The sequence below is a fragment of the Pan paniscus genome, chromosome 19, assembly GCF_029289425.2.
Source record: "Pan paniscus chromosome 19, NHGRI_mPanPan1-v2.0_pri, whole genome shotgun sequence".
Classification (NCBI taxonomy): Eukaryota; Metazoa; Chordata; class Mammalia; order Primates; family Hominidae; genus Pan; species Pan paniscus.
The window spans coordinates 27,615,697-27,629,370 of record NC_073268.2 but is presented as its reverse complement, the minus strand read 5'-3'; the positions used below and the strand labels follow the sequence as shown (position 1 = coordinate 27,629,370).

The 13,674-nt window shown below is 41.3% G+C and overlaps 1 protein-coding gene and 1 pseudogene across 9 annotated transcripts in view; both read right to left on the bottom strand.

Moving 5' to 3' along the window:
• Positions 1 to 13,674, bottom strand: part of ACACA (acetyl-CoA carboxylase alpha) — a 331,241-nt gene that overhangs the window by 48,879 nt on the left and 268,688 nt on the right. For all 9 annotated transcript variants that reach the window (XM_003817948.5, XM_008971230.4, XM_063599111.1 and 6 more), the window contains 2 exons: positions 2,314 to 2,457; positions 1,604 to 1,724 (listed from right to left, as the gene is read on the bottom strand). In XM_003817948.5, the coding sequence (XP_003817996.1) occupies positions 1,604 to 1,724; positions 2,314 to 2,457 (265 nt within the window). The remainder of the gene's footprint in view (positions 1 to 1,603; positions 1,725 to 2,313; positions 2,458 to 13,674) is intronic.
• On the bottom strand, positions 12,797 to 13,649 carry LOC112437557 (small ribosomal subunit protein uS5-like; annotated as a pseudogene).

Genomic DNA, 13,674 nt, shown 5'->3' with positions numbered 1-13,674 from the left:
TGAACCTGGGAGGCGGAGGTTGCAGTGAGCCAAGATCGCACCACTGCACTCCAGCCTGGCGACAGAGTGAGACTCCGCCTCAAAAAAAAAAAAAAAAAAAGACTGACAGGTAATCTTAGGCTCATAGTTCTTATCATAATCATGGCACAAAAAAAAGGGGAAAGAAGGGGTAAGTGGAGGCGGAGGTTGCAGTGAGCCGAGATCATGCCATTGTACTCCAGCCTGGAGGACAAGAGCGAAACTCCATCTCGAAAAAAAAAAAACAAAAAAACAACAACAAAAAAAACAGTAGGAAGAAGATTAGTATGGTGATTTTCCAGGCATATAAAGAAAAACTATTTCGTTTTATTAAAATTAACAAGAAGAGGCACTGAAGACAACAGGTAAAGTTATAAATTAAAATAAACACTTCTCTCATGTTTTTATATAATAGAAAGTCTAATGTAGATATTGTAGAAAAACAATGTAATAGCTATATAATAGCTATGTGACCTTGTACGAATCACTCAACTTCTCTGATTTTTGTAAAATAGTTATCTCTCTCTACCTAAGAGAGGTCGTAAGTGCAAATAAGATAACGTATATGGAAGTGCTTTACAGTCCCACCTGGCTTACAGTGGGTACCCACAAAAGTTTATTAGGTCTTCCTTATGAAGACCTCTCTTTCAGCAAAATCACAATGACTTTTACACTTAATAAAATACCTTCTGCAATCTCTTCTACTTTTATATATAGCCTTTCTTTGAAATAGTTGCAATAAATATGCAAAAAAGAACAAATGCTTCCTCACATAGTTTGAAAAAATGGATTCAAAATACAGCAGAGGGATTTGGTGCTCCACAAAAGAACCTCCTGATAAGTAAGGTTTGCTAGAACAGCCAAATGGACTGACAAATGAGAATGTACACAGAGTTACTTCTTTTTCCTGTTTTGTTTCTAAGTTAGGTAAAAGACAAAGCGGTAGATTAGATATATCTGGAGGGAGGGCTTATTCTCACTCCATGTAACTATATCATTAAAAGTTCTGGACAATCTCTTCATGAATAAATGAACTTACAAAGTAGCCTTCTATTAATTACTAAAGCAAGTACCAATACCATTACCAATATCATAAGAAGGGCACATGCAGCGTGGGTGCTCAGAGCTTGCTGAGAAGAGTGAAGTCACATTCTACACTGAAGGGTCTCAAAGACGTGTGCTAAAACGAAACTGATTAATCTCTTTTGGTTGTAGGGATTAGATGACTGAAGATTCTAGTCCTATAATTTTATGATTTTATGGCTTATATTGAACTGTGTTAAAGTCTTTGAACCCATTAAGTAATAAGTGCTTTAATAACAGAATAAACAGAAGAAATGTATTCGTGACTGCACTGCTTGACTCAATGGGTGATTGGGAAATCTCATTTTATTTATTTTTCATTTGTTCATGAAGGATTTCCCACCTTTTTCTTCAGAGGGCTGGTTTTCAGGTCTTTCTCATTTCTAGGTACTTAGCTCTGTTTTCTTAGTCACATGTGATTGTTCAGGAATTGGATAGTGATTGAAAAGAACGCTAAAAGCTTAAGAGCCAGGTACCATGGGGTCCTCAAACATATACATACTTGGGTGAGGACGGCCTGCTAGCATCCATCGAGGATCATATGGGGCCTTTGTGGGAACAAACTCGATGATTCTGTCTATAGGATCCTTTGAGTTCAGAAGAGGAACTGAACTGTGCACGCTCTAAAAGGAGATTGGAAGAGAGCACAGCAATCAGTGAACGACAGCCCTAGACTCCAACTCAGCAACAATAGTTATAGACAAAGACAGCAGGGCCCACATATGGAATTGCACCCAATAGTCCCAATCTTTAGCTGGAAGAATCCTACGTATGTGGCAGGCCCCAAGGAACATGTATAGGTCAATAGTCTCATTTAGGAGGCTGGCACAAAGTGGTGTCTTTTGACTCTTGATTTCAGTGTGCCCATGCTTTCTGGGATGCTCCTCTGAGGAATGAATGGCTATTACAAAGGAGAAAACCCACAATGAGGAGGAACCTTAATATACTGGGATCTGAGCCTTAGGTAGGCCATGAGGGCTTCCGTGGCTGGAAGACATTAGAAAGGGGCCCAACAAATGAAATCCAGAGACATCTTAAAGGTAGAAGGCAAAATATGGCTGTAAGGAAAAGAGAAATCAATAGCTTTCAGAGAAATATTTTATAAAAAAATTCCTCCACCATAAAGACAAGACCTTAAACACAGAGGCAGTGAGCTGTGGCGGAAATGACAGGCTCTGCAGGCCATGTCAGTGCTGGGTAGGAAGGGCTCACCTTGGGCATGTAAGACAGCCAGTGCAGGACAGTGAAAACCCCTTCAAAGTCATCACACACAGTGCAGTGGGTCACCCCGTTGTTGTGCATAATCTGGATGCCCCCCAGCTGGTTATTGGAGGTGTACACTTCCCGCCCGAGGACCTAGAGAAAAGAGCAAGAGAAAAGACATTTGTCTCTATAGAAATAAAGGCATGGTCGATTTCACAAGTCGCACTAAAATGGGTTCTTTTCTCCACAAAACAGAGATTTCAGTCTCCATGGTTTGTTCTGAGGGACTATCTGAATCTTCTTCCTAAAAAGAAAACTTAGAAAACAAAAGATATGAGACTGACGCGCTGCCAGCTGCGCTAAGAGGGCTTACTATAGCATTAGGAGATATACCTAATGCTAAATGACGAGTTAATGGGTGCAGCACACCAACGCGGCACATGTATACATATGTAACAAACCTGCACGTTGTGCACATGTACCCTAAAACTTAAAGTATAATAAAAATAAAATTAAAAATTAAAAAAAAAACAAAAAATACTTTTAACAATCACATTCATGGTTGCAATTTTAAAACCAGCAAGCCCCTTTCTCTCCACCAGCTGCCACAGATAGGCAAAGCATACTTCCACCCTCAGCTGAAACTGCAGTGGTGGGTGAGGCTGAGACCCAGAGGCATAGGCTACCTCATTGTGTGCAAGTCTCTTTGCACACAGACACAAAAAGGTAACATGCCTGTCTTTCAACAATATTTAGTGACAAGTCCAGTTAAAGAAACTCTGGGGGCTTAGGTTCCTCATTTTTAAAAAGGATTATTTTTTTCCTTATATTTGATTTTTATTAGGTCGGTGCAAAAGTAATTGTGGTTTTTGTCATTTAATGGCAAAACCACAATTACTTTTGCACCAGCCTAACACTGGCCTCCACGCACAAGCCCTAAAGCTAGCAAAAACCTGAAGCAACTCATGATACATACATGAACCCCTGAGTCTCAAGTCTTCTTTGTGTGCTGGGTGCAGGGCTGTGATTTATACCCAAGCATGCTTCCCCTCCTCCTTCCCTTCCAAGGCTCCAGGGAGTTCAGGGCCTCAGTCCCTGGTATATCCCTGGAGGAGTTTAATCCTTGTAAGGTCAAAGGGCACCTGCAATTGGAAACCACAAAGTTTCCTTTAAAGAAGAAAAAAAGAGGAAGAAAAGATATTCCTGGACTTGGAAATTGCAGGGTTTCTTTTACCCTTGAAGACTGGTTAATAATTTCTTTCAGGGAAGGAGGTTTTCTGACCCAGCAGATGGAAGCCGGGCAGCCTGATCACTGACTATTGCAAACTGCTGAGTGTATAGTAATTGTCAGTCATCTAAGGTAGCCCCGGAGAGCTCTAAACAGTTGTAGAGCGCTTACTGTATTTTACCTTTTCTTTTTCCTTTCCTCTCCTCCTTTAAAAAATAACGACAATACAAAATTTCTTCCCTACGTGTATTCATTTTCAGTCTCTGGGGAGAATCTAACTAACTAAGGGCCAGCAAAGTCTGCCTGTATATTCCCATTTTGCCCCTTCTTGTTAGGAGCTTTGAGAGGTTCCCCTGCATGCTGGGTCAGCACCCCCATCAGGACCTTCCAAAGATGGAGGAAGTTGGTGACCAAACTAATAACCTCAGTGTGACCCAATTGGCCTTGATTCCATTTAACTTCAGCTAGGAAGGGCATAAGATACTTTTCTGAAAGGAATATGGAAAGCAAAATTGCTCTCAGATTACTGTTTTCCTTGATAAGGAAGCGCAGAGAACAAGCCTTTACAGGCAGCCCCAAGCTGAGCAACATGCTGGCAGCTCCTTTGAAGGAGCCTCGTGAAGAGGGAAGACGGTATCTGACCACTGAGCTCCCATCCGCCTCTCAGTCCGTCTTTAATCTCAGCCCAGGCACTGCGGCTCTTTTCTCATTCTCCTGCTGTCTCTTTCCATTTGCCCTCTCTCTGACTGATACACTGATCTCTCGGTCACTCAGCTTTCTGCTCTGCTGAGTCCATATTACTAATAACACCTCCGCCACGGCCAGTTTACCTCATGAAGGCAGGAGCACATCATTACAAAATAAACTCATAACTTTGACATTCTAGCAAATACACGCCGTTTGTTATTTTTATGGCTTTAGTCTTTCTAACAGGCAGAGGGCATTACATACCTGTTTCATTTATATCTTTAAATGTGCACACACATGCACACTCACACATGCATCAGGAAACAAAACAGAACAAAAAATCCAAACCAAAGCAAATATCCAAAGCAGTCTGTTGATGCGGGAGCCTGGTAGAGGCAGAAACCCTGTCACTTACAGAGGCCACGCTCTGATCTGGCTCTGGTTTTATGGTCATCATAAACCCGATGGCCCACAACTGGTCCTTCTGGGACAGACTGCCTCTCTGTTAGAAGGCATTCAGTGTGATCAGCAGTATTTTTAATTATTAAAATAAAATTGGAAAGGGGGAAAAGGAATAAAAAAGGAGACACTGTGCTGACCCTGAAAATCTGATATTCACAATCTAGGTCAGGAGCCCAGTACTCCTTGTTGCCCAGAAGAGAGAGCTGGGCCATTTTCTACTCAGAAACACTATTTTCTTCCTATCTCTAATACCTGATAATGTCCAACCACTTAGAATCTTACACATCTCCAAAACTAATAATGGACCAATGAAGAACTACACTCAGAAAAAGGGACCGCTCAGCTGTTTAAACATACTTTCTTCTGATGTCTTTGCCTCCTCATTTAAAAGTGATCCTCTGCCACTTATCCATTCTACCCCGTATTTTTACAAAATAATGGGAGGCAAACTTGGTAGGCTCAGTAACTGAGTACTCTTCTCTTTACAAGCTAAAACTCAGGTTCTGATGCTTTGGCATTGTTCTGAAAAGGCAGCAGTATTTCTACATCTCTCCTTTCCTATGTTTAGAAGAAACCTAACCAGGGCTTAACATACCAAGAACATTATTTCTGAGCTAAAGAAGTGTTTGTCATGTGAGAAAATTCACTTAATTCAGAAATTAAGGAGAAAAATTACAGAATAGACTAAGAGTATCCCAATATCACTCTCTGACCAGCCTTATCTTGGGAGATGGGGGGTAGGGTGGGGATGGGCACAGAAATGAAACTGCTCCACTAATCACAAACAAATGCTAACAATCATAACTACTTAACAATCGGTGAAGAGAAAGCAGTACCCTCCAGTTCATCTTCAATGACCACATGTTTGGAGTATGCACCAGTAGAATGAGGGCGCACACAATAGCTCCTGATTTATAGGGGTCGTTGCTGACTCAAGTGGTTTTAATGATTTTAGAATACTTCACAACAAAAGCTCCAACCAAGGAAGCAGAATCTGGGTTAGGATAAAATCCATTCTGCCTAACTCTGAAATGATCATGCTATAACAGTTACACAAACCCTCATCAGTATCTAGGAAGACGAATGGAGCCCACATAGACAGAACCATTGTTTTCTTCCTCAAGGTTGCCCTGCTGACCTTCTACAGAAAAACCTGGGGTCAACAACTCTCATCAACATATTTTCATGAAGTAGGTGAGCTGCATTCAACACTCTTTTAAACTTTGACCTACGCATTTCTTGCCGTGTTTCAGTTCCCAAATATATTCCTCTTACATTCTACTTACTGTATGATACAAACTTTTAATTTATCTGTCCAGCAAGCATCAATAATCATTTAAACACAGGAGTGAGTCAAACAGAGGTGATTCTCCTGAGGCCTCACTTTCTTGCCCTCCAGATCTACGTGGAGAAGCAGTACCATGCAATATTAGGAATGGGCTCCACCTTGGGGTCCTCTGCTGAAGAGTGCCATGCTGACAGAATTGAATAAGGGCTGAATCTGAGAGGAAAGAGGATCTTGACTCATTCTCAATATAAACTTAAGCCTCATCCAGTACTTCATTCATTGCAGCCGGCGGACCTAAGAATTAAGGGCACCACATAAAAGCCGGTGATTAGCAGAGACACAATTGTTAAAGGCTCCACCAAAGATGCTACGTAGCCTTTAGAAATGTTGAGATACATAAGAAGTACAAATGAATGCAGTCATACGTCCATGCTCAGGCCTCTGCTGCTGCTGCTGCTTATCTAGAGACACTGCAGACAGCTCAGGTTTACCACAGCTGACAGGCAATGAAAACAGCCTAATATACCGCCTGCTCTCTCCCTTAAAGCCCTTTTTGGAGATCAAGATAAACACGTACTTCCTTTCCCCCATGCTCCAGACGTTTGACTGAAGGGGCAGAGCATTGTGATGTTTTGTGCAAATGAAATCACTATGTAATACTGAATGAGTGCAGTATTTACTTGTCAGGATATTTGTCAGCACAGGCATTGAGATTTCCAAGTTTCACAGATGCAACTTAGCTCAATTTTGTAAAAATTGCCTTTGTCCTGACATACACATTATGTTGGGGACCCTTAGACTTATAGGCAAATATTTGCAATCATGTGCTGAAGATGTGAAAAATTATGATGCATATCAATGATGGAATAAAAAATGAAATCTATTCCTTCTCTTCCTCTTTTATTCAGTCTTTTCCCCCTTTTTAAACAATCCTCGGTGGGTCAGGACGTCTATTTAAGGAAGCAGGGAATACAAAATTCCTCCTGCATCTAAGAATTAGGCTACACAAGCTGAGTCCTCGCTGCAATCCTCCTTCTTATTAGGACATTTCCATTCTCAAGAGGATTTGAGGAGGGGTTTTGTAAATTTACTGGGTAATTGTCATCACTGGACTTCATCCATGATTCTAGATATTAAAGTCACTCTGGGATCTGTCAGGTTATTGATAAAGGTTGGCTAAAGCTGAAAGAGAACAGATATGAGAAAGAATAAGCAGGAGTAGAGGAAAAGTGGTAAAATAGGGACAAAAGAAAGAAGGAAGGATGAGAGAGAGGAAAAGGGAGGGGGAGAGAAAGGAGGAAGGAGAAGAAAAAAATGCAATAGCTCATCTACTCAGTGCAGCTAATATCCTCCTCCCTGACCTGAGAGGACTACATTTTAAAAATCTGACAAGTAATTCAATCTCCAATTAACAATTTTAAGTGGTGCTGCACATATCACTGTGTCAATGTTTCTTCAGGAATATATCCAAGGGTGAATGGAATTAAATCTCTAGGGAGATGGAACCAGGACCTATGTGACCAACAAGATTATTTGGGGGTTCCAAAATACAGTTTCTTAATGCACAGGCAAAGGGTTATAATTTTTCCCCCACTTTATTGCCACTACTGTCACTGGCAAACTGGAGTGCTGGCTGGCAGGTGCTAGGCTAGGGTTGGGGTAGAGAAGGGGCTCGGTGACATACTGTGGGCAGAAGAGAGAAAAGCCTCTGACATGAGCCACAGCTGGATTCAAGACCATCTGCTATAAGACCAAAAATCTCTCTATAAGCAGCAAATTATGAAGTGATCAGGTATGCTGAAGGATAAACTGGGGCAAAGGGGTGGTGCTGCCAGTGGAAGGAAAAGAAACAGCCAAAAAGAGGCTGAATATAGGCCAGAAATAACACTGGAAGACATCTCTTTACTGAGGTACAGGGCTCAGTGGAGAACAGAGGAATGAATTAGACAGCAGAAAGACAATAAGGATTTGAAGGTGGAGTGGGTAAGGAACAGAGACTCATTTGTAATGTAAAAGGTAGAGAGGAGCCACACAATAGTTTGCTTGCTAAATGTATGAGAAGAAGCACAGGCTTCTGGAAAGAAAGCTGCCAAAAGTAATCACTCACCCTAGGGGGACCCACCAACTGCTCATGTAGGTAGGGACTTGAGATTTCTGATGATAAGTTAATTCCAAACATGAATTCTTTTTTTTTTTTTTTTTTTTTTTTTTTGTAGAGACAAGGTCTTGCACGTTGTCTAGGCTGGTATCGAAGACCTGGCCTCAAGCAATCCTCTCGCCTCAGTTTCCCAAAGTGCTGGGATTACAGACATGAGCCACCATGCCCAGCCAATTTTTAAAAATTTTAAATAAAGTCTGGTTTATTGAAGTATAATTTACATACAGCAAAACTGTCCAACATAAGGTATACAAGTCTGTGAATTTTAATACACATAGTCATATAACCACCACAACAATCAAGATAGAGAGCATTTTCATCATCCCAAAGTCTCCTCATGTTCCCTTCCCTCCCTCCACCCCTAACAACCATTGATCTTTTTGTTCCAGTAGTTTTGCCTTTTCTAGAATGTTACATAAATGGAGTCATACAGTACATAGTCTTTTGAATCTAGCTTCTTTCAGTTAGCATATTGCATCTAAGCCTCATTCATGCTGATGCAGGTATCAGTAGTTTATTTTTATTCCTGAGTAATATTCTATTTTATGGAAGTACCACAACTTGGTAACCCGTTTGCCTGTTGGTGTACATTTGGGTTGTTTTCACTTTTGGAGGATTATAAATAACACTGCTATAGACATTTGTGTACAGGTTTTAAGAAAAGCCCAACCTTTTTCAAAGTGGCTGTGCCATTTTGCATTCCCACCAACAATCTATGAGAGTTCCAGCTGTCCTGCATCCTCATCAACACTTGGTATTTGTCAAACATTAAAAAAAAAACCATTTAGGCTAGGCACAGTGGCTCACACCTGTAATCCCAGCACTTTGGGAGGCCTAGGCAGGCAGATCATGAGGTAAGGAGATTGAGACCATCCTGGGTAACACGGTGAAACCCCATCTCTACTAAAAATATAAAAATTAGCCGGGGCGTGGTGGCACATGCCTGTAGTCCCTAGCTACTTGGGAGGCTGAGGCAGGAGAATCGCTTGAACCCGGGAGGTGGAGGTTGCAGTGAGCCAAGATTGCGCCACTGTACTCCAGCCTGGGCGACAGAGCGAGACTCCGTCCCAAAAAAAAAAACAAAACAAAAAACACCATTTAGTGGTGTCAAGCTGTGGTTTAATCTTCATTTCCCTAATGACTAATGATAAGCATCTTTTCATGTGCTTATTTACCATCCTTATATTTTCTTTGGTGTAATGTCTGTTCAAATTTCTTGCCCATGTTTTTAATTACTGGGTTGTTTTCTTACTGAGTTTGAGAATTCTTTTGGATACCAATCTTTTATCAGATTATGTATTTTCTAAAGATGGAAAACTTTTTAAAAAATCCCTGTTTGTCAGTCGCCTCCTACTGGTTTTACTGAATAGGCTGTGACTGACTGCATTGCTCACCAGTGGCCAGGCCCCAAGAGTATGGTGTTTGCAGGGCCTGGCTCTTAGGGGAGTAGCACTGACTTACTATCTCTGTGGCCTTTTGGTTTGTGTTTTCTCATTGACGTCTGGTGGGCAGCAATTTTATTTTTTCCTTTAGAACACATGAAAGGCCTATTATTGTCTTTTAGCTAAATTTCAGCTCCATGAAAGCAGGAATCATTTTTGTATTGCCACAGCATAAGAACAGCTTTATACCTAACAGGCATGCAATAAATGCATGTGATCTACCACATTTCTATGTATTCTATAAAACTTCAACTGATTAGTATGTTCAGCAAGTTAAACCACTATAAGCAAAATAAGTCTTTCATATTAGTGTTATAATGTGTAGTGGCTTTCTGAAGCAAAAGGAGTGGTTCAATTTTCCTACCTTTTTAGTTTTCCCCAATGTAGATGCCCCTTTCCCTCCCTCCCTGTCAAAATTCTTTACATGGGCTAAAATTAAACTAGTAATTCTAAGTACTATAAAGTCATATTATGTTAGGAATGCTCTTCTGAGATGCATAAACCTGCTTTATCTATTGAGAAAGGCATATTTTACCAATGGGTCAGGTAGAAAATGAAGATACTCAAAAGTTGATTACATGTTCCAATGGTCTTGACTTCTCATATTTGCATCTTATGCTGTTGGTTAAATTTGGGTGGGTTCTTTTCCTTACCAACACTGATTTCTCAATTTCTTAGACGCGCATACTATTTTAGAAGGCTTAAATCCCAGACACTGAGACATTATTAAAATTAGGAACTGGTCAAAAATCAGCCAGAAAATCTTGAAGCCCAGGCATGGTAATCTGTAGTTCAATCTAAAAAGCTCTTTAAGCTTCTCCTTTCATAATTCAACATTCCTGACTGTGTACATTAGCTGATTAGACTGTGTGATGATGGCCAATCTGAATGAGAAGGGACATAGCTAGATTTGGATCCATGCACAGGCAACATTCCCTAGAATGATGAACAGCTAGGAGTCAGGTTTCTAAACAGTCTCGTTTCCGCTTCTCTATCATATTCATAGACCAGTCTGTGCACAGCCAGGGCCCAGCTCTGTCTTCCTTCTAGAAAAGACTGGAGTCCTTGCATTTCTAATCTACTAACGTGTGGTTCTTGCACTTTTAATTTATGAGTGTTAAGGGGGACCTTTCTGACTTGGGAACATATTCGCTCGGTCTAATGCTTGGAGATTATTAAACTTGGAGCTATGCTCCACTATCAAGTCTACAGATCTTTTATTTAGAAGATATGGTGCTCTAAATGCACAAAGAGCTCCCTGTCACCTTCACATTAAAGCCCCTAGTGCCTGGTAAATGGAATTATATAGCTGTCATCTCCTTTCCCCAAAGTTTTAAGAGTACAATGGGCTCATTTTTTTACACTCCATCCCAGCTTCAGAACTAAGAGACCTACTTTGTATTGATTTAAGGTCTCAGAAATAAATAAACCTGCTTCACCACTGTGATTCACAACAAATTCATGATACACTATTGCATGATATATTTCAAGCTCTTGCTCTGGCTCTCTTTTTCTTCTGGTGAGTAATGGGGGAGGTGGGAGGTGGTAGGGAGCTGCAAAGCTGACAGCCTGATGGTTATTGGAGATGGTTGCTGACTGCAAATCCAAGAATAGACACTGTTGGAGGAGTACGGGAATTTTTTTACAACTAGGGGGCAGGGGTGATAAGCTAATTTACTTGGGCTTCAGGCTGGGGTTGGGGGAGAAGAAAGGTTGAAGAGAGGAGAGGGGCTGACAGAGTAGCAAAGCTTCAAGTGAGCACTGATCTGCAAAGACAGAGCTATGAATATATGTAGAAAGAGAGACAGGTGAAGAAAATTCAACATATGAAGGTGTAACATACAACTGAATATAAAATGAAGAAGACGAAGAAACCAATCTTCCTAAGGAACCGTGTGTACAGAGCTAAGTGGGCCCTTAGCTTCAGTTCAGAGACAATGTTTTATTAGAAACAGACAGTGTAGAGACCCTACATGCCACCCAAAGTGTGAGGTAGAGGCATTTCTTCATTCTAATACTCAGGACACATCAGAACCCTGGAGGTGGAAATGGACAATGGATATAGGGTAGAGATATAATGAAGGTCCACATGGATGAAGTGAGCCAGAGACTGTTCACTGAGGCAAGAGGGTAATACATTCTAGCAGTTTAGCTTGTGTTTGTGTACCCTTGGGGTTTGAGTACCTAAGTCTACATCACCTTTACTGATTCCACCAAATCTTAGGCCCAATGAGTTTTAGCTGGTATCTACAAATATAGCAGTCAAAAAGAAATATCCTCCAACCTTATTTCAGGATCTGGACTTTCAACAAGGCAGAGGAGGAGAAAGCAGGAGATAATCGGGCTCTGAAGGTACTGCATGGCACTGCAGGAGACCCCTAAGGTTCCAAGGAGTACTTCCAAGTGGAATTAAGTTTTAACTGTTTCTCTTGTTTCTTCTACTTATTTCACATTTTTAACTGGCAAGTTATTTATGAATCCAATTTCTTTTCTATCTTGGAATAGCATTTTCATCTTCACTACATTTGTTCTTGAGACAAGACCAGACTCTGAACACAAAAGTACATGAGAAAGATTTTGGTTCCATTCAATTTCCAATTGGTCATATCATAAAACTGGGAGTTTCTTTGTTAAATTTGAACCTGTCTTTAAAGAGTGATCAGTCTCTGTACAGGGAAACAGACTTTAGCCAAATATAAAAAAGAATTCACAGATGAATACATAGATGAATGGGATTGGCTCCAAAAGTACTCAGCTCCCATTCAGTTGAATTTTTCACACATAATTGGGTGAATATTTAGCAATGGTGTCACAGAGGAGATTCACACAACAATTGTGTGGTTGAACTTTTGAGGATCCTCCCGCTCTCAAGATTTATAATTCTACAGCCACTTGTGATTGTGAACAACATATAGTGTTTACTTTTCTGTAATCTGGATAAGAAACAAAATTAAAAAATTTTTTAAATCATCATGCTCTTCAACTTCCATTCCTGGTCTCACGAGTATGTAATAATTTTATATATCACTAATATGTAATTTAATATATAATACCCTAATATGCAATAACTTTTAAAATTCCCCACCTCCTATCTATTCACTCCCCAGCCTAAAACAGTTCCCTGGCTACAGATCAATACGCATCTTTATAGCATCACAGAATACTAGATATTGAACAGAATTCAAGATTAAGAGATCCTCTGGTCTTCTACTTAAAAAAAACAAGCAAACCAAAAACAGGCTTAATTCACTTTATTTTTCTTGTATAAAAACTATGTTGTAGCCACAGCTGGAGCCTGGGGCCTCTGCATGGAGACTCTGGTGTGGGTCTTGACGAGGTGGTCAGTGAATTCCTGACAGGAAGACTTGATGAATACAGTCTCCTTCCAGAGGTCGGGGGTCAGGTAGCTGTAGATTTTAGAGATGGCATCAAAGATGGCCTTGAGAAAGTTCCCTAGGGTGGCAGTGCAGCCCCTGGCTGAGGTGTAGCAGTCATCAATACTGGCCATCATCAGCAGCTTCTTGGGCACCAGGGCCGAGATGATGCCAGTGCCCCGGGCGCAGGGATGAGGCGCACCAGCACAGAGCCACAGCCACCTGTCACCTTGCAAGGAATGGTGTGGGCCTTCTTCTCCCAGTAGCCTCTGTGCATGGGGACAATGAAGAGCTTGGCCAGGATAATGGCCCCATGGATGGCAGTGGCCACCTCCCTGAAGTACTTAACACCGAGACCAACATGGCCATTGTAGTCCCTGATGGCAACAAACATCTTGAACCTGATGTGCTGGCAAGCACGCGTCTGCTTCTGCACTGGCATAATCTTCAAAACCTCGTCCTTGAGAGAGGTCCCCACGAAAAAGTTAGTGATCTCAGATTCCTTGATGGGCAGGGAGAAGAGATAGATCTCCTCCAGGGACTTGATCTTCATGTCCTTGACCAGGTGGCCCAACTTGGTCATCCATTCCTTGCCCTCAGCCTTGCCTCCATGAGCTCTGTGGGGCCCAGGCCCTGTTCACGGCCATGGTCCCAGCCCTGGATGCCACTGCCAAAGGTTCCACGGTTCCCCATCTCAGGCACCCCACACCTGGCTAATTTTTTAAATTATT